Raw genomic sequence first — 23,504 nt, 5'->3', positions numbered from 1 at the left:
TTATTATTTTTAGCCAAATAAAAAAATTTAGCCTAAAATCTAAATAATGTAGTTCTATCTAAGTTTTATTATAAATTGTATTCGAAAAAATTATCTAAAAAAGTAACATACTTAAAAAGGTAAAAATATATTATTTTTCAAAAAAATGCCACATATACAGAAAAATCCACGCGGCACGCGAGTGCACCCACACAATTTACCACACCAGTGTCCAGGGGGATAATGGCTCTCAAAAGGCCTAGTTGAGGGGGTAATTAAGACCACGAATAGTTTAAGGCCGTAACTAATATCCGTGACAAGTTTAGGGGAGGTGGTAAGGTATTTTGCCTTTTATTTTTGACACACTAATTAAGGAAATACGAACTTTTAGAAGAAGAAAAAACGTATTCACTGAATTAACCTTAATTAATTATTACTTTGACACATTGGAATTACTTCTTCATTATGTAAGTAAACACTTATTTTGGATCAAAATAAGTGGTCCAAAAGATAAAATGGTCATTTATTGTGGATCGGAGGGAGTAGTAAAATTATAAAAAAAATTACCTCATATAGCAAAGCTTTACACACTATTTATTATAAATAAAAACCCTTTTAAAATATTATTTTCTATAGCTACCTTTTAGTTTTTATAGCAAAATATATATTTATGGTCATTTCTTACCATTAAGCCATTAAATATGCTGTCTAATATTTTTCTCTCTCATTCTTTCAGTTTATTCTCTCCCAAAATCACCGCATATTATCTTATTTCTCTCTACACGATCTCTCTCACAACGCCATTGTCTTCCCCATTGTTGAACCATGATTCTCCTTTATTTGCAGGTTCTCTCTCTAGATTGTTCTCAAACCCTAGAGTAGACTTGCTGGATTTCATCTCTGTTAACATGAGTTTCAAAATGTCTTGATCAAAGTTTCTGATATGAGTTGTATATTTTCTCAAAGTGGAACGGACATGGTCTGTTCATAGCTGAATTAATTTTGAATGTTGACATGGAAGGGGAAAGGACAGAGGAAAGGGTGGCAACGGCTAATCAGATTAGGATTATGTTTGGGATTTTTAGTTTGTATAGTAATTTTCTCTTTTTGTATTTAGAAGTCTGCATACATTGATTTTTAGTTTCTACAATGATTTTCTCTTCTTGTATTTAGATGTATTTATATGTATTCGATAAGGCATACATATTTATATAATAGTTTTCTCTTCTTGTATTTAGATGTATTTATATGTATTCGACAAGGCATATACTGAATTTTATTGTGTATAGTGATTTTTGACGGTTGTATTTAGATGTATTTATATGTATTTGAGTTCATACAACAACATTTTTAAATACATTGTTAGTTCTATCATTTTGATGTTATTCATCAATTAGTTATGCATTCAATCTAACTGTATTTAACTGTATTTTCAACCTAATTATATCCATCTGTATTTAAAACAATAATACAATGAAATACAGTAAAATACTCTCAAACAAATAGAAAATCAATGAATACAACCTATGAAAGTAGTAATACCATGTAGTGGAAATAAATAAAATATTGTGAATACAAAAATAAACTTAAATACATCGAACAATGTCAGGGAAAAAAATTGAACTGTATCAGAAAAAAAATAAATTGAAACTCTGAAGAATGCTCTTTTTTGTGTTTAGCGTATGATAAATCTTCTCATTAATTGGATTGATATTATTGTGTGTTATAATTGATTTGCGTGAGTTATATTAGGAGTGTATCCTGTTAAATTAACAGGTTCCCGATATTAAACAACTGAAGAGACCTATTATTACGTTGTATTCATGAATACATGGTAAGAATACATGTGAATACAACGGTTGACAGCTGGACTGCCCTATTTTTTAGCCAATTTTTGCTACTGTATTTATGAATACAGTAGCTCGAATACATTACCATAACAACTGAAAGGAAGCTACGGAAAGTAATTGTGTATATGGTAGCTATAGGAAGTTAATAACTAATAAACAATAGTCATTTATGATAATTCCTCAAAATTATAACCGTATTTAATATTTTAATTTATTACCAAAAGCCGACGAATCAAGTATGTGCCTATGCGGTACTATGTTTATTAAAATTCTTTTACTCCGTTTAAACTAGAAATTTTTACCTCCTATAGCAAAGGTTAATACCTTAATTATTTTAAATAAATATCATTTAAAAAAATTATATTCTATATATACCTTTTAATGTTTATAGCGAAATATCTAATTTTGGTTGCCTCCTATTCCTAAGCCACTAAATACGTTATTCGGTTACACTATTTTCTTTCTCTCTCTACTTTGATACATGTCATTCTCTTCCCCCATTCCTTGAAAACATGATGCTCAATCTCAAAATTCATTAGAATAGGATAAACTAATGCTGAGAATGGGTTAGAATGCAAACTGTAGTATCCATCTACTGATGTTGAAAGGTCGGTTTATTCAGCTTCTTTCTCTGTAGCAAAAGCGCAAATTGAAGATTGCCGAAATATAACTTAGTTGAATCATGATTTTGCGTCTTCCCTTCTCAGTGCGACATATTTCCTGTAGCAAATCTTTGATTGAAACTCATTGTTCCTGAAGCAGATTAGAATGGGATAAACTGACCTTTCAACATCAGTAGCAGATTCGCCGGAAATTAGGGTTTGTTTTTGAACAAAGACGACAGAGTTTGGGGCAGAGCAGCTTGATTTTCTGTTAATATATTTCAATTTATTTTCAACGTATCACATTGTATTTTCATGTATTTCATTGTATTCATTGTAATTCAATGTATCTCGTTGTATTCCATGTATTTCATTGTATTCACTGAATTTTTTCCCATTGTATTTCAATGTATCCCGCTGTATTCTATGTATTTCATTGTACAGTGTAATCCCCTGTTTCACACCGTAAATACAGTCAAATACAATAATCTGTCCGACTGTAATCCCATGTTTCACGCCATGAATCGAATACACTCGAATACAACAACTAATTAGCTAAACTTCCCTGATTCATGCCTATTTTAAATACATCTAATATATCTTATAACAACAGAAAACGTATCTACAATCCGTAATATAGCAAATGGTATCTATAGATAGCTAATTACCACTAAAAGATAGTGCTTTATGAAAATTTCTCTTTAAACTACCACACTTGCTCATGGATCAAGATACTGTGTTGATGAGAATTAGAATACTATTATATAGTTGCACAACATGTTTATCATAATTGGATTTTTCATCTCCTAGAAGGATTTTTTTAATACTTGGGCCTAACTTTTGGGGTTGAGTTAGGCTCAAGTTCCATTCTTATCATGGTATCAGAGCGAGACTCATCCCAATTTATTGTTACCGATGTTGGGTCCCCCTTCTATCAATTGAGCATTTTCTCTTCTCATTCAGTATCATCTACAATGTAGCCATAAGGGGTTTGAAAGTCTTATGTAGGGGAAGAACTTTTCGGGATAAGTGTTAGTGTGTTACTTGTTTTTGCATCTTTGTGAGGTTGTTCTCTTGATATTTTGTGCTCTTTTTTATACAGTGGATTGTTCATCTCCGCCGTAGACGTAGGTCAATTGACCGAACCACGTTAAATATTTGTGTTTCTTTTGGTATATTTCTCTTTTGTTGTTTGATTTATCATAGTTGAGGATTTGCTTTACTAGTTTCTACATGACACCTGATTATTTCGAGCATAATAATACTACATTAATATTTGCATGACATACGTCATTTAATGTAATTTTTATTTTTATTTGATACAGCTCAGGTAAAACCACAACCCAAAAACTAGCTATTAAGGTGGGAGAGCTCAATGCTATATAAACCCTGCATTAACATATTGCAATACCAATACAAGACTAAAATCACATATTTTGCAATGGACCATAACATAATTCCTTACTCTTAAAATTTAACTAGTATTAGTACCCGCACGGATGCGCGGACAATAATCACGTCAAATATTTAAGTTATTTGGATTGTATGTAGATAATCTTAAAATTTACACTTTCTTAATAAATATAGATAATCATTGGATATTAACTATATGAAAAAATTAACAATTTCTTCTATTTTTCTTTTTTGATACCATTCTTGCCGGTGTCATTAGATCCTAAAAATAGTCAGGAAATAAAATAATAACTCATTTATGGCAAAACAATCAAATGTTGAGACAATGAATGACTCTTTGGATAAGACTTAACTATTTTACTACTACTTGAACTCTTATTTAGTGGGTTGATATCTCTTAAAAAATATTTCTTTCTTAAATTCAGTTTCTAAAACATTATTTTTCAATAATAATTATTTTTATAATAATGTAATTGAAAATATTATTCTTAATTCAAAACTATTTTAGTTGGCTATCTAAAAATATAAAAAATTCTTGAGCTAGTGAATTTGTTTTACTCCATTTTGATATTTGACACTAACCATGTTAAATATCTAAGTTATTTAAATTATATGTAAATAACCTTAACATTTAAACCTTCTAAATAATTATAGATAATCGTCAGATATTAATTAAGAAACACTATATGAAAAAGGACTAACATTTTCTCAATTCTAGTAGTGATAATTTTATTTTTGCACTATTCTCATAGGTGTCATTGGAACCTAAAAATAGCCACAAAGCGAAATAATAACTCATATTTACGGCAAAGCACAAAGGTTGACACGATATAGATTTTTTCTAACAATTTTTTCAATATATATTTTCTTTTATCTTATTTTTTATGTCATTATTTCTTTTGTTACAAAAAATTAATTTATTTCACTATAAAAGGATGAGTTTTAATAAAAATTGTCTACATATAAACTTTAATTATATTTTTAGTCTTTGGTTAAAATTATTATCCTTAATTATAAATTCACTTTAATCGGCTATCTAAAAATTTAAATGATTTTTTGGCTGGATTTATTTCAATATGAATCCACTTTAAGTTTATCGATATCTCTAGGCCCAGAATTTGAATTTTTAATACCCTATATATACAAAAATTTTGTTCTTTGAATCATTAAATGTTAAATTAGTTGATTATTATTATAAAACATTGCATATATTGTCTTAACATTGTCAAGTAGTTTATTTTTCGATATCATACTTGGCTTAACCTCAATGTAAACTACTCAATTTGCATTCCAATTCAATTTCGAATATCATATCAGTTTGTTAGTAATAGTGATTTTTTAAAAACGAGACATAATATAAATTAAAAAAAATATTCGAAGATATCCTTATCTTATAATCTATGTATTTGAGTTGAAAAAAAAATTGAAATCGATGAGATTAAATTTCAAATTTTTTTATACTCAACAAAGATGAAACATAAGAAGAAATTTGTTGTCATCTTTTATTTCTCATTTTTATATCTTTCTAACATTTTTTCAATATTTATTTTCTTTTATCTTATATTTTATGTCATTATTTCTGTTGTTACAAAAAAAAATTATTTCACTATAAAAGGATGAGTTTTAATAAAAATTGTCTACATATGAACTTTAATTATATTTTTAATCTTTGGTTGAAATAATTTCATATTTTTCTTTTGGTTTTATCTAATTAGCCTAAATAGGTGCTCACCCAACCATTTAAATAAAAAAAATTGAATGATGTGTAATTTATATATAATCCATATATAATATGTGTATAATCGTGTGTTGTCGGTATATCATCTATTTATATTAGCTATAAAAAGTAAACAATAAATGACCGGATATTATGTAAATACTCCATTAGATTTCGGTTTTTTGAGTTTATCCATGATATAACTTCTATTATAATAATTTTAAAACTCTCTACTAATGTTCAAAAATATCTTACCTTTTTATTATCTTTGAATTAAAAAAAGTAAAGAGATTTTTCGAAATAATTTGTTTACATTTTTAAAAAAAATATTTCACGTCATACCAATTTTTTCTTTATATATACTCTTTGTTACACTTAAAAGTCACTATAGAAACTATCAATTAGAAACCAATTTATCTCTTGTTGAGTTTGAGAAAAAAAAACCTTTCACATAATCTAATGATTCAAAACTAATATTCTTCAACAAAAAAAATATTATACCCTTGCAATATTGGCTTGACTACAGCTAAATGAAGGGCTTTAAGCTTATACCCTTCAATTCCTTGAATGTGCTAAATTGAAATTAATGATAGCAAGTGTATAGCCAAAGTTTTGTTATTTGTTTGATGTCCATTTATGCAAACAAATTGTCTTCAAACAAATATTCTTCAAGAAGAAAAAAGAAACAACTTTTTATTTTATTTTTAATATTGACTGATTTTGTGATGTTTTAATATTATCCTTAATTCAAATTCCCCATATATATATATGGTAACTTTATTCTATCTTATATTTATATTTAATTAAAATAGTCAAATATATAATAAAGTTATCATATACTATTGATATTTATTAGTTTGCCACTTGGCTTAACCATAATGTCAATTATATATGGTAACTTTCTTGCTTTAATATATACATATAGAATATAGATTGCTAGTTTGGTACAACCATCAAGTGAAAACAAATATATAAAAGTATGTGATACTTTGTAACAAAGTCTTTGTTCATACTAACATGTCGCACATCAATCTCCTTGCATATATTTCAAGAACTTAATTGTTATTTTAATATATTTTAAAAATCTGGGTGAAATGATCCTTTTAAATTTTTCATGCAAAATAAAGAAATACATATAGGAGATAATAGTGAGAAAGTATTAGGGGGGCGGCTATTTCACTAAGGCGTTAATGATTTATTAATGTCATTACTGCTAGTTTATTTCCAACTAATTAATTTACCCTCTTCAAGTTGTAAAATTAATTGATTCATTTTAGTTTTATGAGTTTCTTCAATTATATCATCAACTGGATCAGTTGGGAGAACGTGCGTGACCTTTTCTCTAATTTTCCATTTGTGTTTAAAATAATTGGTCAAAGAAAAGAAAGGTAAAAAAAACCTTAAGCCTTACGTCTTGTGGGTGACACGGAGGCGGAGACTTATGATTTTATCTCCCCACCTTTAGAGCCCGATTGGGCATAAGAAATTTTTTACTTTTTTCCGAAATTAATATTTGTTCATAAAATTTTTAATTTTCACTTGAAGATGCATTTTGAAAATTTAAAAAACTCTAAAAAGCTGTTTTTCAAAATTTTCATTCACAAAACTTTAAAAACATAACTCAAATTCTATTCATATCCAAACACTACTCTAAATTTCAAATACAATTTTTACTTGAAATTTTTTTTTCAAACTTTTTTGGATTTTTACAATACTTATGTCCAAACGCTCACTTAGTATGCCAGTCAAGATTGGATTGGTGACTTGGTTAAGCAGAATGTCAATTTAGCTCCAACTTCTTTGACGGGGACAAATTTACTTTTGCTCGATTAGTTGATATTGGTTCAGAAAAAAACTCATTCACACTAAATTTTACTTAATTATATTTAAGTGATCTATAGAGATGAAAATATATACTGAACTAATTTATTGTGATTAATTAATATAGAACTGTATATATAAAAAATATACATCAATTATTTGTTAATTTAATGCACACGTCAGGTGCAATAAAGTTTTCGATTTCCGTTGACTCCTATGAATGCAGGGTGTCGTCGAATGTTGCTTATGGATTGTGTGTCTACTGTCTAGTATCAACTCAAAAGAGTATAGAGAAAATAAACATTCAAAAAATAATTTTAAAAAATACTTAAACAATTCTTTCAATTATATAATCTTTCAAATGGAAGGCAAATTCCTTAGTTTGGTTGGTGAAGAAAATAGGTAGATGAGAGGGACTTTTATCTAATGCTAAGAAGCAGGCCAACTAAACATGGGAATGAAATTAAATTAGTTACTCTTTTAATCTACTTTATTAACTAAACACGGGAATGAAATTAAAATTAGTTACTCTTTTAATCTACTTTATTAACTAAACACGGGAATGAAATTAAAATTAGTTACTCTTTTAATCTACTTTATATTTTGGTCCGTTTCATGCAAATTATCTAAAATAGCAAATTGTACTATCACCAATGCTTCAAGTTAATATAAAATAAAGTACTCCAGTAGTAATACTTTATATCATTGCGGATTTACTTGAGACAATTTTAACTAATTCTTTCAACAATTTCATATTCATGCTACTACATTTGTTTTAACTTGTTTTTTTTTTAATGATACACGATTATAAAGAGAGATGGTTGAAAAATATAAATGGTTTCATGAAACTTCTATAGTATTTAAAAAGTATTCCATCTATTATAATTTCTATGATCGTCTTTCAGTTTTGGAACGTCCAAAATGTTTGAAACAATTATAGTAAAAATATTTATATATAACTTTTACAATTTTGAAAAACTCAATTTTGTTAGCGTTTCAAATTTTAAGCTTTGTATGAGTTAATTTCACATATGAACTCTATGTGATGAAAGAGGTATCATAACTTTTCATTTAACGTAAGCGACCAATAGTCAATTATACGTATTTTTCTTCGTTACAATCAATTCATTTAACTAGCAAAGTGAATGAAGTTGGTGTGTAATTTCTACGGTTGGTCGAGATGAAGGAAGGATATAAAATCTTAGATCTTATCCAATATTCTAGTACATCTTAGACAATGAATATCACAATAAGTTTCAAATATTGTTTTGTCTTTTTGCAAAGTTTGAAAGACAATACAATTGTAACTATTATTTTGTAAGTAAGACATTAGAGTCACACGACGACCACTATAATTTACACGCTGTACTCCAAGGTGGTTCACAAACTTCATCTAGCACTCTCTGAAAATGTTGGTTTATGTTTAGTTAACAATGGCATGCTGAAAATGTTGGTTTATATTTAGTCAACAATGGCATGCCAATTGGAAGAGTTGGTGGAAAGAGTTGGTGTGGATGCTAGGAGGAAGCTTCCTCCTTTGATGTCACCCATGACATCAAGAGGAGGTAGTTTGATGTCACCAATGACATCAAGAGGAGGTCTTTACCTCTATAAATAGATGCACTCCTTCATTTGTAGAAACCATCCCAAAAATAATACAACACATTGTAGTGAGTAGAGAGTTAAGAGAGAAATTCTCTTAAGTGTAATTGGGAACTCTCCCCTTCTTTTGTTAATATTAAAAAGGCAACTGTTCTCTGGTGGACGTATGATTATTTTGATCCGAACCACGTTAAATCTTGTGTTCTTTCTTTTACGTTTCCGCTAACAATTGCTATCAGAGCAACAGGATTCTTTAACGATCCAAGGAGGAAGAGCAAGCAAAGATGAGTTACATGAAGTTTGAAATTGATAGATTCAGTGGACGCAACAACTTCAATATCTGGAAGATCCAGATGATGGCGTTACTGTGGAGGGAAGGTTCAATCCATGCTATTGACGGAAAGTATCCTAAGGATATATCAGCTCCCGATAAGGAGAAGATTGAAGGGGATGCATTGAGTGCAATCCAACTATCCCTTGCACCTAACGTGCTTTGTGAAGTAAGTACGGGTACCAAAGAGACGACCAAACAGTTATGGATAAAGCTAGAAGGGCTATACCAAGACCGATCAGTGACAACAAGGATGTTGTTACAACGGCGTCTTCACACATTTAAGATGGGGTCAGGTACTTCGTTACAAGATCATTTAGATGCGTTCAATAAACTTGTCATGGACTTACAGATTACAGGAATTAAAAAAGAGGAGGAGACGCTTGCATGTGCTTTGCTATTTTCATTGACTTCAGGATATCGTGATATTGAGAATTCAATGATGTATAGCAAGGAGCCTATCAAGCTTGACCAAGTGCGGCAAGCACTTAACTCTAGTGATGTGCGGAGGCACATTGAAGGAGATAGAGATGACCAGGCAAGTGGGCTCTTTATGAGAGGCCGGACTAGCCAACAGGGAAAGAGCAAATCAAAGCACAGATCAAAGTCTCGTGTGAACAAGAAAAATACAGAGTGTTTGGGTTGTGGCAAGAAGGGGCACTTTGAATGAGACTGCCCAATGTTAAGTCCAAGGAAAAGGCGAGTGCAACCACAGTTGAACAGGTACATGATTTTGATAATGATTATGTACTAACAACATCGTGTAATAATAATAGTAGTTATGGAAACAAATGGGTGTTAGACTCTGCTTGCACTCTGCATATGACATTCCGAAAAGACTGGTTTAGCAGCTATGAGAAAAGTGGAGGAACCGTAGTAATGGGCAATAATGCAACTTGTGCAATAGTTGGCATTGGCTCAGTTCGGGTTCGCTACCATGATGGAGTCGTGAGAACTATTACACAAGTCCGTCATGTTCCTGATCTGAAGAAGAATTTGATCTTCCTGAGTACTCTGGATGAACAAGGCTACAGGTACATGAGCGAAGCAGGAACTATAAAGGTGACTAAAGGTTCTTTAGTCATGCTGAAAGACAAGATGGAGAACGGCCTTTACACATTGGCCGGAAGCACCATTGTTGGCTCTGCAAATGCATCTACAGTGCAGTTATCTAATGATGACAAGGCAAGACTATGGCACATAAGACTGGGTCATATGAGCGCACGTGGACTGGAGATGTTGAGCAATCGTAACCTTTTGGAAGGTGAGAAGATCAACACATTTGACTTCTGTGAGCACTGCATTCTAGGGAAGCAAAAGAAGGTCAGCTTCAGCACTGGCAAACACAAGACAAGAGGAGTGCTAGACTACATCCATTCAGATTTATGGGGTCCCTCTAAACTTCCATCGAAGGGCAAAAAGAGGTATCTTCTCACTTTTATTGATGATGTCTCACGAAAGGTTTGGGTGCATTTTTTGAAGGCAAAAAGTGATGCTTTTGAAGCATTTAAAGAGTGGAAAATTTTGGTTGAAAATCAAATGGAGCGGAAAATCAAGTATCTTCGCACAAACAATGGCTTGGAGTTTTGCAATGAAGAGTTTAATGAATTCTGCAAGGTTCATGGGATCTCAAGACATAGTACTGTCAGTCATACCCCACAGCAGAATGGAGTTGCCGAGAGAATGAACAGAACTCTTCTTGAAAAGGCTCGTTGTATGCTCCTACAAGCCAAAATGTCCAAAGTATTTTGGGCTGAAGCAGTTCACACTGCTGCTCATATTGTCAATCGATCTCCAGCATCGGCAATTGACTTTAAGACTCCGAATGAGGTATGGTCAGGTGAACCCTCTAACTATTCATACTTACGAGTATTCGGGTGTCCAGCTTATTATCACGTTAATGAAGGAAAACTTGAACCAAGGGCTAAGAAGGTCATATTCGTAGGGTATGTGGATGGAGTAAAAGGGTACAAACTTTGGTGTTTGTCTTTACTCAAATTTATAGTTAGTAGAGATGTCACCTTTGATGAATCCTCTATACTTGATCCCCGTAAAGTTTCCGTGGAGTTTTCAGGAAACAAGAACGACGAGCAGGTGGAGCTTCCGGTGGAGCTTGCCAAGGAAAAGGATCAAGAGACTCAGGTTAAAGATGAGTCAGAAGATGTAGACCTTGAAGAACTTGTTGTCAATGAACCATACACAATTGCAAAGGGGAGGGAGAAGAGGCAGACACGAGAACCGGAACGCCTTATAGATCAAGCAAACTTGATTGCATATGCGTTCGTAGTTGCACAAGAAAAGATTAAGGATCTAGAGCCCTCCTCGTATATTGAAGCAACTTCTTGCAAGGATGTTGTACAATGGCGGTTAGCCATGACTGAAGAGATGAAGTCTCGTCACAAGAATCAGACATGGGTCTTAGTGAAAAGACAAAAGGGGAAGAGGACAGTTGGATGCAAGTGGGTCTACCGAAAGAAATAGGGAATTCCTGAAGTGGAAGATGCTAGGTTCAAGGCGAGATTGGTTGCAAAAGGATTCAGTCAGAAGGAGGGAATTGACTAAAATGAGATTTTCTCTCCAGTCGTGAAGCATAGCTCAATTCGCGTGCTACTAGCATTGGTTGCCCAATTTGACTTGGAGTTTCAACAACTTAATGTCAAAACTGCTTTCTTACACGGTGATCCAGAAGAGACAATCTATATGGATCAGCCTAAAGGTTTCCTAGCTGAGGGAAAAGAAGATCACGTATGCCAACTAAAGAAGTCTTTGTATGGTTTGAAGTAATCCCCTAGACAGTGGTACAAGAGGTTTGATGCATTCATGACTACACATGAATTCTCAAGGAGTGCATTTGATAGTTGTGTGTATCACAAGAAGATGTCTGGTAACTCAATGATTTATTCACTGTTGTATATTGATGATATGCTTATTGTTGCTAACAACATTACAGAGATAAATGCTTTGAAGAAACTGTTGAGTAAGGAATTTGACATGAAGGATTTAGGAGCTGCAAAGAAAATCCTTGGTATGGAGATTTCAAGAGAAGACGGTGTTGTACATCTTTCTCAGAAGAGGTATATTGAAAGGGTTCTCAAGAGATTCAATATGCATACGTGCAAGCCTGTAAGTACACCATTAGCTCCTCATTTTAAACTTTCAGAGTTACAAATGGCTCAATCCGAGGATGAGGTGGAGCATATGTCAAAGATTCATTATGCCAGTGCAGTTGGTAGCATTATGTATGCTATGGTATGCACACGTCCAGATATTGCTCAATCTGTAAGTGTGGTAAGTAGATACATGTCCAGCCCAAGAAAGAGGCATTGGAAAGCTGTCAAGTGGATATTGAGATATCTCAAATGAGCTTCTGGTGTTGGTCTGACCTTTCGAAAATGTGGTGGAGGTATTTCAATTCCCGGTTATGTAGATTCTGACTATGCAGGAGATCTTGACAGAAGAAGGTCCACAACTGGATACATCTTTACCCTCGTTGGCAGTGCCATTAGTTGGAAGTCAACTCTGCAGTCGATTGCCGCTTTGTCTACGACAGAAGTAGAATACATGGCAGCAGCGGAGGCGGTGAAGGAAGCTATCTGGTTGAAAGGTTTAGTAGCGGAATTGAGTTTGGTTCAGCTGGAATCAACTCTTAGATGTGATAGTCAGAGTGCTATTCATCTAATGAAAAATCAGAGATTTCATGAGCGCACTAAACACATTGATGTCAGATTTCATTTTATTCGAGATGTTGTTGAAGAGGGAACTATCAAGGTCGTGAAGGTTATCACAGACGATAATGTTGTAGATATGTTGACCAAGATAGTCCCACTAGCTAAGTTTGCACACTGCAAGGACTTGGCGGGGGTGTGCATCAACTGATGCAACTCCGAAGAGAACAGTTGTTAGGTGGAGGTGGTATGTTCAACAATGGTTTGATTCTTCTTGTTTCTTACAACGTGGTTGCCCAGTAAGCTTAGAAGTTTTGGCCAGAGTTGTTCACACGCACGCTCGAAACACAAACCAAGGTGGAGATTGAAGGTGTTGGTTTATGTTTAGTCAACAATGGCATGCCAATTGGAAGAGTTGGTGGAAAGAGTTGGTGTGGATGCTAGGAGGAAGCTTCCTCCTTTGATGTCACCCATGACATCAAGAGGAGGTAGTTTGATATCACCAATCAACCACTAAGAATACTTTTTCCCTTAATTTCAGCACTCTCAATTCCCCTTTGTTCCCCATTAGGATTAATTAATATCTCATTGATAAGGCACTGGCAATAAAGTGTTATATTAACTGTTTTATTCCCCAAATACCCCTGAAAATCCCTCAAACTACAGCTTCTACCAACAGCAGCCAGTTTTGGATTAAATCTTAGCTGAAAATGCAACCTTCTAACCCAATTATATCTAATCAACATTCGTAAAACTGAATTCAAACCCAACATCACATTAACATCACACATAACTCAACAGCACAATTTAAACTGAATTTGAAATCAGCATGAATGCAGGGGCATTGTCAGTATATTGACAATGCCCTGAAACTTACTGCCCAGAAACCAACATACACAACATCCATTTGATGAACTTAATGATTTACAAATAAGAATGATTTAATTGACGAGTATTAATCAACTGACTATCTACAATAATTGACAACAAACAGTCTATAAGCAGATAAACAAGTTGTTTCAATCAGCATTAACAGAAACAAGAATTTACAAAACAACTAATCGACGAACTTAATCGAGTCGATTACACACATTGTAAACAAACATAAAAAACAGAAACAAATGCCATTATTTGATCAAATAAACGGGTATGAGACAGAATCAAATAAACAAATAGGAAAATTACACAGACTAATAGGCAACAATATACATGTAGGATACAAAAAGAAGTAGAAAAATACCTCTGAATCTTCAATCTTACACAGACACAGGCTCAACTTGGATTCGGACCTTTTGAGGCTGAACAGACTTTATTCGAAGTATTCTCAATTGAGAATACCTCGATTAAAGTCTCTTAGACCATTCACCCTCCATGTGGACCATTCAAATATTATATGGTTTTGGTAGATGCATCTACAAGATGGTCACATGTGTGCTTACTATCAACTCGCAATATGGTATTTGCGAGATTGTTGGCTCAAATAATAAAGCTAAGAGCACAATTTCCAGATTATGCAATTAAGACAATTCGTCTTGATAATGCTGGTGAGTTTACATCCCAAGCCTTTAATAATTATTGTATTTCAACTGGGATAACAATTGAGCATCCGGTTGCTCATGTTCATACACAAAATAGTCTAGCAGAATCATTGATCAAACGCCTCCAATTAATTGCTAGACCAATGCTTATGAGAACAAAACTTCCCATTTCAGTACGAGGTCATGCTATTTTGCACGCAACAGCACTTGTGTGGATAAGGCCCACAATTTATCATAAAGTCTCCCCATTGCAATTGACTTTTGGTCAGGAGCAAAATATTCCCATCTTAGGATCTTTGGTTGTGCGATATATGTTCCAATTTCTCCATCACAACGCACAAATATGGGTCCTCAAAGAAGGTTGGGGATATATATTGGATATGAATCTCCTTCTATTATAAAATATATAGAGCCGATGACTGGAAATTTATTTACGGCAATATTTTCTGATTGCCATTTTGATGAATCAGTATATCCAATATTAGGGGGAGAAAATAAGCAGCTGAAAAAGAATATAGATTGGAATGCATTATCACTGTCTCATTTAGATCCTCGAACAAATCAATGTGAACAAGAGGTTCAAAAGATTATTCATTTACAAAATATTGCAAATCAATTGCCAAATGCATTCACTGACCTACGAAGGGTGACTAAGTCACATATTCCAGTTGCTAATGATCTAATTCGAGTTGATATCCCGGCAGGACAATTAATTAAAGCAAATGAGTCTAAGCCATGCTTGAAACATGGTAGACCAATCGGTTCTAAAGATAAAAATCCTCGAAGAAGAAAATGAGCAAGTGATCAAAATAAACATAACACAGAGGTAGTGGCTCAAGAAGAGCCCCAAGACGTAATAAATGATAAGACCTTAGGAGAGGTCCAGGTACCTGAAAATAATGAAAATGGAGAGATATCAATAAGTTATGTCTCAACCGGGAAAAGATGGAACCGAAATAATATTGTTATCAATAACATTTGCTTATAATGTTGTTGTTGAAATAATGCAACAAGATGAGGATCTTGAACCAAAATCTGTCAATGAATGTAGACAGAGAAATGATTGGTCAAAATGGAAAGACGCTATCCAGGCAGAGTTAACTTCACTTGGAAAACGTGAAGTTTTCGGACCCATAGTTCGAACACCTGAAGGCATAAAGCCAGTAGGGTATAAATGGGTTTTTGTGCGAAAACGAAATGATAAAAATGAAGTCGTTAGATATAAAGCGCGACTTGTGGCACAAGGGTTTTCCCAAAGTCCTGGAATTGATTATATGGAGACATATTCTCCTGTAGTGGATGCTATCACCTTCAGGTATCTCATAAATATGGCAGTGCAAGAAAAATTTGATATACATCTAATGGATGTTGTTACATCCTATTTGTATGGATCATTAGACAACGAAATTTTTATGAAAGTACCTGAGGGATTTAAAGTGCCAGAAGCATATAAAAGTTTTCGAGAAACTAGTTCAACAAAGCTTCAAAAATCTTTATACGGATTGAAACAATCAGGTCGTATGTGGTACAATCGCCTGGGTGAATACCTGTTGAAAGAAGGGTACAAGAATGATCCAATTTGTCCTTGTGTCTTTATAAAAGGTCTGGATCTGAATTTGTTATAATCGTCGTGTATGTTGATGATTTAAATATCATTGGAACTCCTGGGGAGCTTCCAAAAATAGTAGACTGTTTGAAGAAAGAATTTGAAATGAAAGATCTTGGAAAGACAAAATTTTGTCTTGGTTTACAAATTGAGTATATGAAAGATGGAATATTTGTCCATCAATCAACATACACCGAAAAGATTTTAAAGCGATTCTATATGGATAAAACACATCCATGGAGTACCCCGATGGTTGTGAGATCACTTGATATAAAGAAAGATCCATTCCGACCTCATGAAAATGATGAAGAGCTTCTTGGTGTCGAAGTACCATATCTTAGTGCAATTGGGGCATTAATGTATCTTGCCAATAATTCCCGACCAAATATAGCTTTCTCAGTAAGCTTATTGGCAAGATTTAGTATTTCGCCAACACAAAAACACTGGAATGGTATTAAACATATATTCAGATACCTCCAAGGGACCATTGATATGGGTTTATTTTATTCAAATGAATCCAAGCCATCATTGATTGGTTATGCAGATGCAGGATATTTGTCTGATCCACACAAAGGTCGATCTCAGACAGGCTATTTATTTACAAGTGGAGGTACAACCATATCATGGCGTTCGACAAAACAAACTATGGTTGCTACTTCTTCAAATCATGCAGAGATAATAGTCATTCACGAAGCAAGTCGAGAATGCGTTTGGTTAAGATCTATAACTCAACACATTCACCAAACATGTGGTCTTTCTTAGAAAGAGAATATTCCAACAATATTGTATGAAGACAATGCTGCATGCATAGCTCAATTGAAAGGAGGATATATCAAAGGAGACAGAACAAAACACATTTCACCGAAATTCTTTTTCACTCATGATCTTCAGAAGAATGGTGAAATAGATATACAACAAGTTCGTTCAAGTGATAATTTGGCTGATCTGTTCACTAAGGCGTTACCAACCTCAATATTTGAAAAACTAATATATAAGATTGGAATGCGTCGTCTTCGAGATATTAAGTGATTTTTCATCAGGGGGAATAACTACACGTTGCACTCTTTTCCTTAACCAAGGTTTTGTCCCACTGGGTTTTCCTGGTAAGGTTTTTAATGAGGCAGCAAACAATGCATATTATAAATAACTATGTACATCCCAATATTTTTTTTGTAAGTTTTTAATGAGGCACATTATCTTACATGGACATCCAAGGGGGAGTGTTACGAATAGTTTGTACATTGGATACTACTTTGGATGCTACATTGGATGCCCATGTTGTGAATAACTTAAAGATTGAATTTCCTACTTTATGTCCATCATCTTTACTTTTTATGCCTATAAAAGACCATGTAATTGCAATGGAAAAATACACCAAAGTGAAAGAAAAAAACACTTCTTCCTTCTTTCTATCTCTTCTTATTTATATTTTACTGCATTACTTTTATTTTATAACACACGCAACAATTTCTTGTTAACTTCTATTTTTTTTGCCTGTTCTAACAAGAGTGACAATCATATTATTTGTATTATCATTTTCTCTTTTGATGATATGTTATTATACCAATTGACATGACATGTTGAAAGTATAAATATATATTACCCCACCACCTAATGGGCATTCATTTGTCCTTGACTGGTAGTTGCCCTGCTTCTTTCTCTTCATGACAACTTCAATTACAAACTATGGAGACATACGGATCCAATGGAAACTCACCATCTCGAGACTCTTGGCGCTTCCAACCAAAGCCTAAAATCGGAGTTGACGCAAAAGGACGAACTACTTCACCATGCAAAAGGACGATGTTCTCAAGCAATATGTAGATCTTGCAGAGACAATCAAAGAGGTCTCAAGCGAAAGAGACGCGCTTTGCCTCGCAATTCAGAGACTTGAGGATGATTTTCACCTCAGAGAAATAGATTTTCGCAGAGAAACAGAGAGAATTAACACCGAGCTTGAGGTTTCTAGGAAGAGAGTTGAGGAATTATTAGGTGAGAAAAGAGAGCAATCAGAAATTTGTTCGCACAATTTGGAGATCGTGCAATCAGCGAAGCATGGCTTACTGAGATTGGTTAAGAATTTCAATTCACGTGTGTATATAACGGAAAACTCTGATCAGTTAAAGTGCGAAAAAACAAAGCCATTAAATGAAGAGAAGGCTGTTTTTTCTGTGGAGCTGAAGAAGGTTCTAGAGCTGGTGAATTTGGTAGAGGAAAAATGGGGAGAGTATGAGGAAATGAGGAGAAAGGAGAGGAGAGAATTAGAGAACAGTGTGGCGAGTTTAGCGGAGGAGAATGGAGATATTAATAGCTTGCTTAGAATTGCTTTGGTGGAGAAGGAAGCAGCGGAGAAGAGTTTGAACAGATTAAGGGGAAATACTGAACAGAAGAGAGCTGCAATTTTGCAGATAGCAGAGAGAGGGTTGCAAAAGGTTGGGTTTGGGTTTATGATGGGAAGTGCAACCAGTGAAGCATCTTCAGATAATTTGGATTCTGATACCAGCGTTAAGTCAGATAACGATGAATGCCAAATAGAAGCTGTTAGTCTGGTAACATTTTTGGCTCAGAGCATCTATACGTATACAAAAAAAAATAGTGTATGCGCATACACAGGCACACACATATAGTACTTACATATGTTAAAGACCGTGCTAACTTTGAACCATGGCTCTAAATTCTATATTTCGTTCTGCATACTCTAAAAATAGCAAGGTCACCCAACGGTAAAGTTATTCAAATATTGAGATGACAAATTTCAGAATCAATAGTCATACAAATATAAAGATGTATATGTCAATTTGAAAGAGCTTAATAGAGTAGATAAGCTTATATTCCTAGACCTTTGCATATACATAGAGATTTTAGAACAGAAGTTTCCTTACCTTGACAGCAGTATTTTTATAATCTTGAGAGCAAATCACTTGGCATGTTTCTGAGACTGATATAATTTATTCATTGATGCTTACCAGGCCTCAACTGTAGAAACAATAACAAAGAAGTTAAGACTTGAAATCACACAGTTGCAGAGGTCTTTGGAGGAATCTAGGTATTGTGCTGGCAAAATGCAGTTTTTATGTTTATACTTTATATTTAGATGTTATCATGCCCACCTTAAAATTGTTAGGGATATAGTAGATATGCCCTAGGTCCAATATCATATTTGATGATTTGAACATAATTTTGTGAACGTTATTTGATATAAAATATATATGGCATTTGATATTCTTTTATCATTGTTATTAATTGCTTGATTAATTTGATAAGGTCCTTGATTAAATTTTGAGACTTGACATTGTGATGGAGATCATGATAATGAGAGTAAAGTTTTTTTTTTTAATTTAATCTAAATTTGTTCTTGATCGTAGGATTATTAATTTGGACATTAGTAATCCGGTTAGATCAATATTTATGTGATCGTCTTTATGGGATAAAGATTAGTTGATCTCATTAACTAAATTACATAGATAGATGATGCATATAGAGATATGATCATTGAACCGACTCATTGGATAATTCCTAATGATTAGAATTACCATAAACTGTCAATAAGATATTCTCTTGAAGAATGTGATGTAAGATTTTTCTTTGACATGAGATCGTCATAGTAATTGACAAGTTATTTATTGTGCTTTGATACCAGACACCTATGGCCCTAGGGCGATAGTTGAAAAGATATTGGGTACGATTAAATGCTTGTAGAATTAGTGAATGATCAAGATGGAATCTGTCAACTCTAGGTAATGAGTTTAAGCTCCATGTTGTCATGAATTATAAACGAACAAATCAAGACCTTGGCCAGGGCAATTGAATGAAAGAAAAAATGAGTTTCTTAGGTCATTCGATGGTCGATTATATTTGACATGAACACATAGTTGGTCGCCTATAAGGATTTGACAGTTGAACCATATCCTAGGGTGACTCAGAGCTATAAGGACGGAAGGAATTACTACATTATTCTTCTACTGGTTCTTGAGAGTAAATTGTATACTTCATTCTATCCGGTCGTTAAGGAGTGTTGCTAGACGCCACCCTTGATTAGTATATTGATGTGATCAATTTACTATCGGCTTAGTATTGAACCTATGGGGTCGCACACTAACGAGTGTTCTGATCTTTGCTAAAAGATTAATTATTTTATTATTTGATAATTAAATTAAAGAATTTAATTAGTCAAATATATTAAATTATTAGTCCAAATGAAATATTATTATATTCTTTGCTAGCACAGAGGATATAATTAATATTGTGAATAAATTGATTTTCTATTTGGAATAGTAAATTGAATTATATTTCTTGACTAACCATTGGATAAACTAATTATCAAATTATATATATATATATATATATAAACTAATTATCAAATTATATATATATAATTGGTAATACTATGTGGGCACAACAAGACAAAAGGAAAAGTTTGTCGTTGCTGCGTGCCTCGTTAATTCTCGTTAGGAATGAGATTTGTTTTCCTAAGGAAAATTGTGGAGAAGTCCAAATTTGGTCTTGTGCTACAGTAGGTCACCGCCTCAAATTTTCCTAAACCTTCTGGGAATGAATTATTAATTGGTACTATAATAAATACCTATTAGTCCTAAACATGAGGTGTGTGAAAAAAACGTGTAAGTGTGCCGCAAAAAGTCAAGAACTATTCTTTATAAGAAAATTAGTTTTCTTCTTTTACTTTCGGGCTGAAACTTTGAGAAGAATTTCAGCATAGTAATTTTCGTTCAATTTGTTCACGGATTTCATTGATCAAAGAGTTGATAGTAAGGATCGGTCTCGGTGTGGATACGCATAGAGTCTTCGCACTATCGAAGAATTTGAAACGAGACTTTCTTCACCAGGTACGTCTTAGATCCGATCTATTGACATGTAAATAAATTTTTAAACACGAAAAGATCTGTCTAGGATTGTTATTGTCTTCCGCTGCGTGTTACGAACACCTATACGCAATCCTACAAAAATTAGGGATGGTATTTCCTTTAGCTTCTTCTTATACTCCGTACTGCATGATTGAATCCAATATGATACTATCTTAGATCAAGTTTGTATAAGATTATTATCTTTCAAATTTTACAAGTGAAGGTGGGAGCATGAAACTCGAATATGCAGTAATAGCATTATGTCATTAACTACAGTGCAAAACCAAGTCTGGTGCTTGAGAGCATTACATTGACTAGGATAACATTCTCCGAATGAGGCTCAATCAATTGGCTGTGGTAAAGTGTACCTTTTCTGGTACAATCTTAAAGCTCCTTATTATGCATTGAGAGATCATTTCTGTCAGGTTGCAAGAAGTTCAAGAACGAGATGATATCACTGTCGTTGATTCCCCCTCTTTAAATGAATTCAATAAACTTTCTTTAAAGTTGCTCAAACATGTGATCTTGTTGTCTGTTAATCTCATTCTTCCCACAAGGCTTGACGAACTCCTAAATATACGTATGTTGGGGCAAGGAGTTGGACAACATGGATGATAGAAAGTTTACCCTTGATTTAATGCTTTACCTGGAGTCTTGTGTTTAATTATCTAGTAACTGCCAGGTCAGGCATGGGGTCTCTGCAGATTCTATCAGACAAACAAAGTCAGAAACTAGCAGAAAACATGATATACATTAAAGAGTTGGAAGATAGAGAAATGATGCTTACTCAAAAGGTTAGTTTCTAAGGTACCAGCCCTTAAGATGTTCAACTGTTACATGCTTTTTCCCTGTCTCATCTTCCAGGTCGAAGCACTCGTAGTAGAAAATAAAGACGCTTATGAACAAATCTCTAGATGGAGAGAAGCTTGTGAAATGGAAGTGGCAGCTGGAAAGAAAGCTATTAAGGAGCACGAAGAACTGGTAGGTTCGCATGATCTATCGAGCTTTCTTATTTTTACTTGCTTTGTTTCTGCCCTCACATTATCACAAGTAGTTGCTAGATTTTATTTTTGGTGGTCGACCAGTAACGTAAAGCATTAGTAAGTTGGTTACAGTACTGATGCAGCAAATATTCCTGAATACATACTAATTCAGCTAAAATTAATGAATCCACTCAGTGACTGTCTTTCAAAGAATGAGAGGAATTAGGCTACATTTTCTAGCCAATTTAAGCTGTAGAGGGTGTCCTTACTGCCCTATCTCTCTCTAGGGGAAGTTGCTTTCCTTAGGAGGCCAGAAGAACGTGGGAATAGGTTCATTTTGGAGTACCGGTGCTTCTCTCTTCTGTGCTAGCATATGTAAATATGAGGAAAAACTTAGTCCTGAACTCTCCCAAAAAATTCCCTTTTCCCAGAAAATAGACACCTAAAGGTAATTACTCTGCCACTGATCAATATACTCTATTTTACTGATGTGCAGCTTCTACCATATGCTTTCTAACTACAATTTTCTCAAATACTTGGCATTTCTTTGTACCATTGTAGCTTCTCCAACCTTTATTTAGACCTTTTGGGTTCAGGTATTCACAATGTCTGTAATGGGGAATCTAATGTATGAAATAAAGAACAGTGTAGATTTTGATTGCTTAATTTATAAACTATTCCAATTGGAATGACGTGAGCCTTTGAGAACCAATTGCCCTGAATAGCTAGAAAGCTAAAGAAAGCAGGAAAGCCGAAACGGAGTCTGTTTTTCTAATGGGCTTATGATTAAGCTACACTACTACTTGTAAGACTAGTGAAAACACTATTTTTTTGTGAACCCGAGGCAAAAGTGATGCTAAAATTTTGTTAACGACAGGTTAATATTCTGAAACAAGAATTGGAAAAGACAAGAGCTGCTTCACGTATTTCCAATAGCAAGTTGCAGCTGAAAGATGAACTAGTGGCGACAGCCATCGCTGCTAGGGAGGCAGCTGAGAGTTCTCTCCAACTTGCAGACAGCAGAGCTACTGAGCTACATAAGCAGATTGAGGAGCTAACAAGACAATTAGAAGAAGTAGAGAAAAGGGAGCGAATAAATCGCCGTAGACTGAGGCGTTTGTGTTGGCCATGGCGAGGTCTCAAGTTTGGCACTGCTAATAATACAACTGGTGTACGAAACGTGACAAGGATGCTACCAGAAATGCAAGCACTACTCCGTTAATATTTGATTCTCACTCTCCACCAAGCCTAAAGTTTTTTTTTTTGGGTTTTAATTTCAAAAAGAAAAGTTAATAGTCTTTATTTAGATGTTGTACATGAATTTCTGCTTGTTATTCTTCTCTCTCTTCCCTTGTTTTGGCCCATTGTACAGAAATGATCACGACTGAGCCAGATGCTCTATGGGCTGATTTATCGATGCCTTTTTGGGATAAGTTTCACACAAAACAGTAGTGAAGGTAACAGCTTCAGTTGGATAATTCTTGTTCTTGGATAGTCGTCTCATGAGACTAATTATGTATATTTTCCACAAAAGC

General features: G+C 33.8%; 1 protein-coding gene across 1 annotated transcript; it reads left to right on the top strand.

Moving 5' to 3' along the window:
* Window positions 1-17,746: 17,746 nt before the first annotated feature.
* On the top strand, window positions 17,747-23,502 carry LOC107762506 (uncharacterized protein At3g49055). Its single transcript, XM_075255383.1, is given in 6 exon segments — window positions 17,747-17,912; window positions 17,914-18,673; window positions 19,094-19,170; window positions 21,669-21,780; window positions 21,851-21,967; window positions 22,847-23,502. Coding segments are annotated over 6 exon segments (1,494 nt in total). The 5' UTR covers window positions 17,747-17,829; the 3' UTR covers window positions 23,192-23,502.
* The last annotated feature ends 2 nt before the right edge of the window (window positions 23,503-23,504 follow it).

This window comes from Nicotiana tabacum, chromosome 6 (genome assembly GCF_000715075.1).
Source record: "Nicotiana tabacum cultivar K326 chromosome 6, ASM71507v2, whole genome shotgun sequence".
NCBI classification, from domain to species: Eukaryota; Viridiplantae; Streptophyta; class Magnoliopsida; order Solanales; family Solanaceae; genus Nicotiana; species Nicotiana tabacum.
The sequence above is the reverse complement of the archived record's forward strand: the minus strand, read 5'-3'. Positions and strand labels throughout refer to the sequence as shown.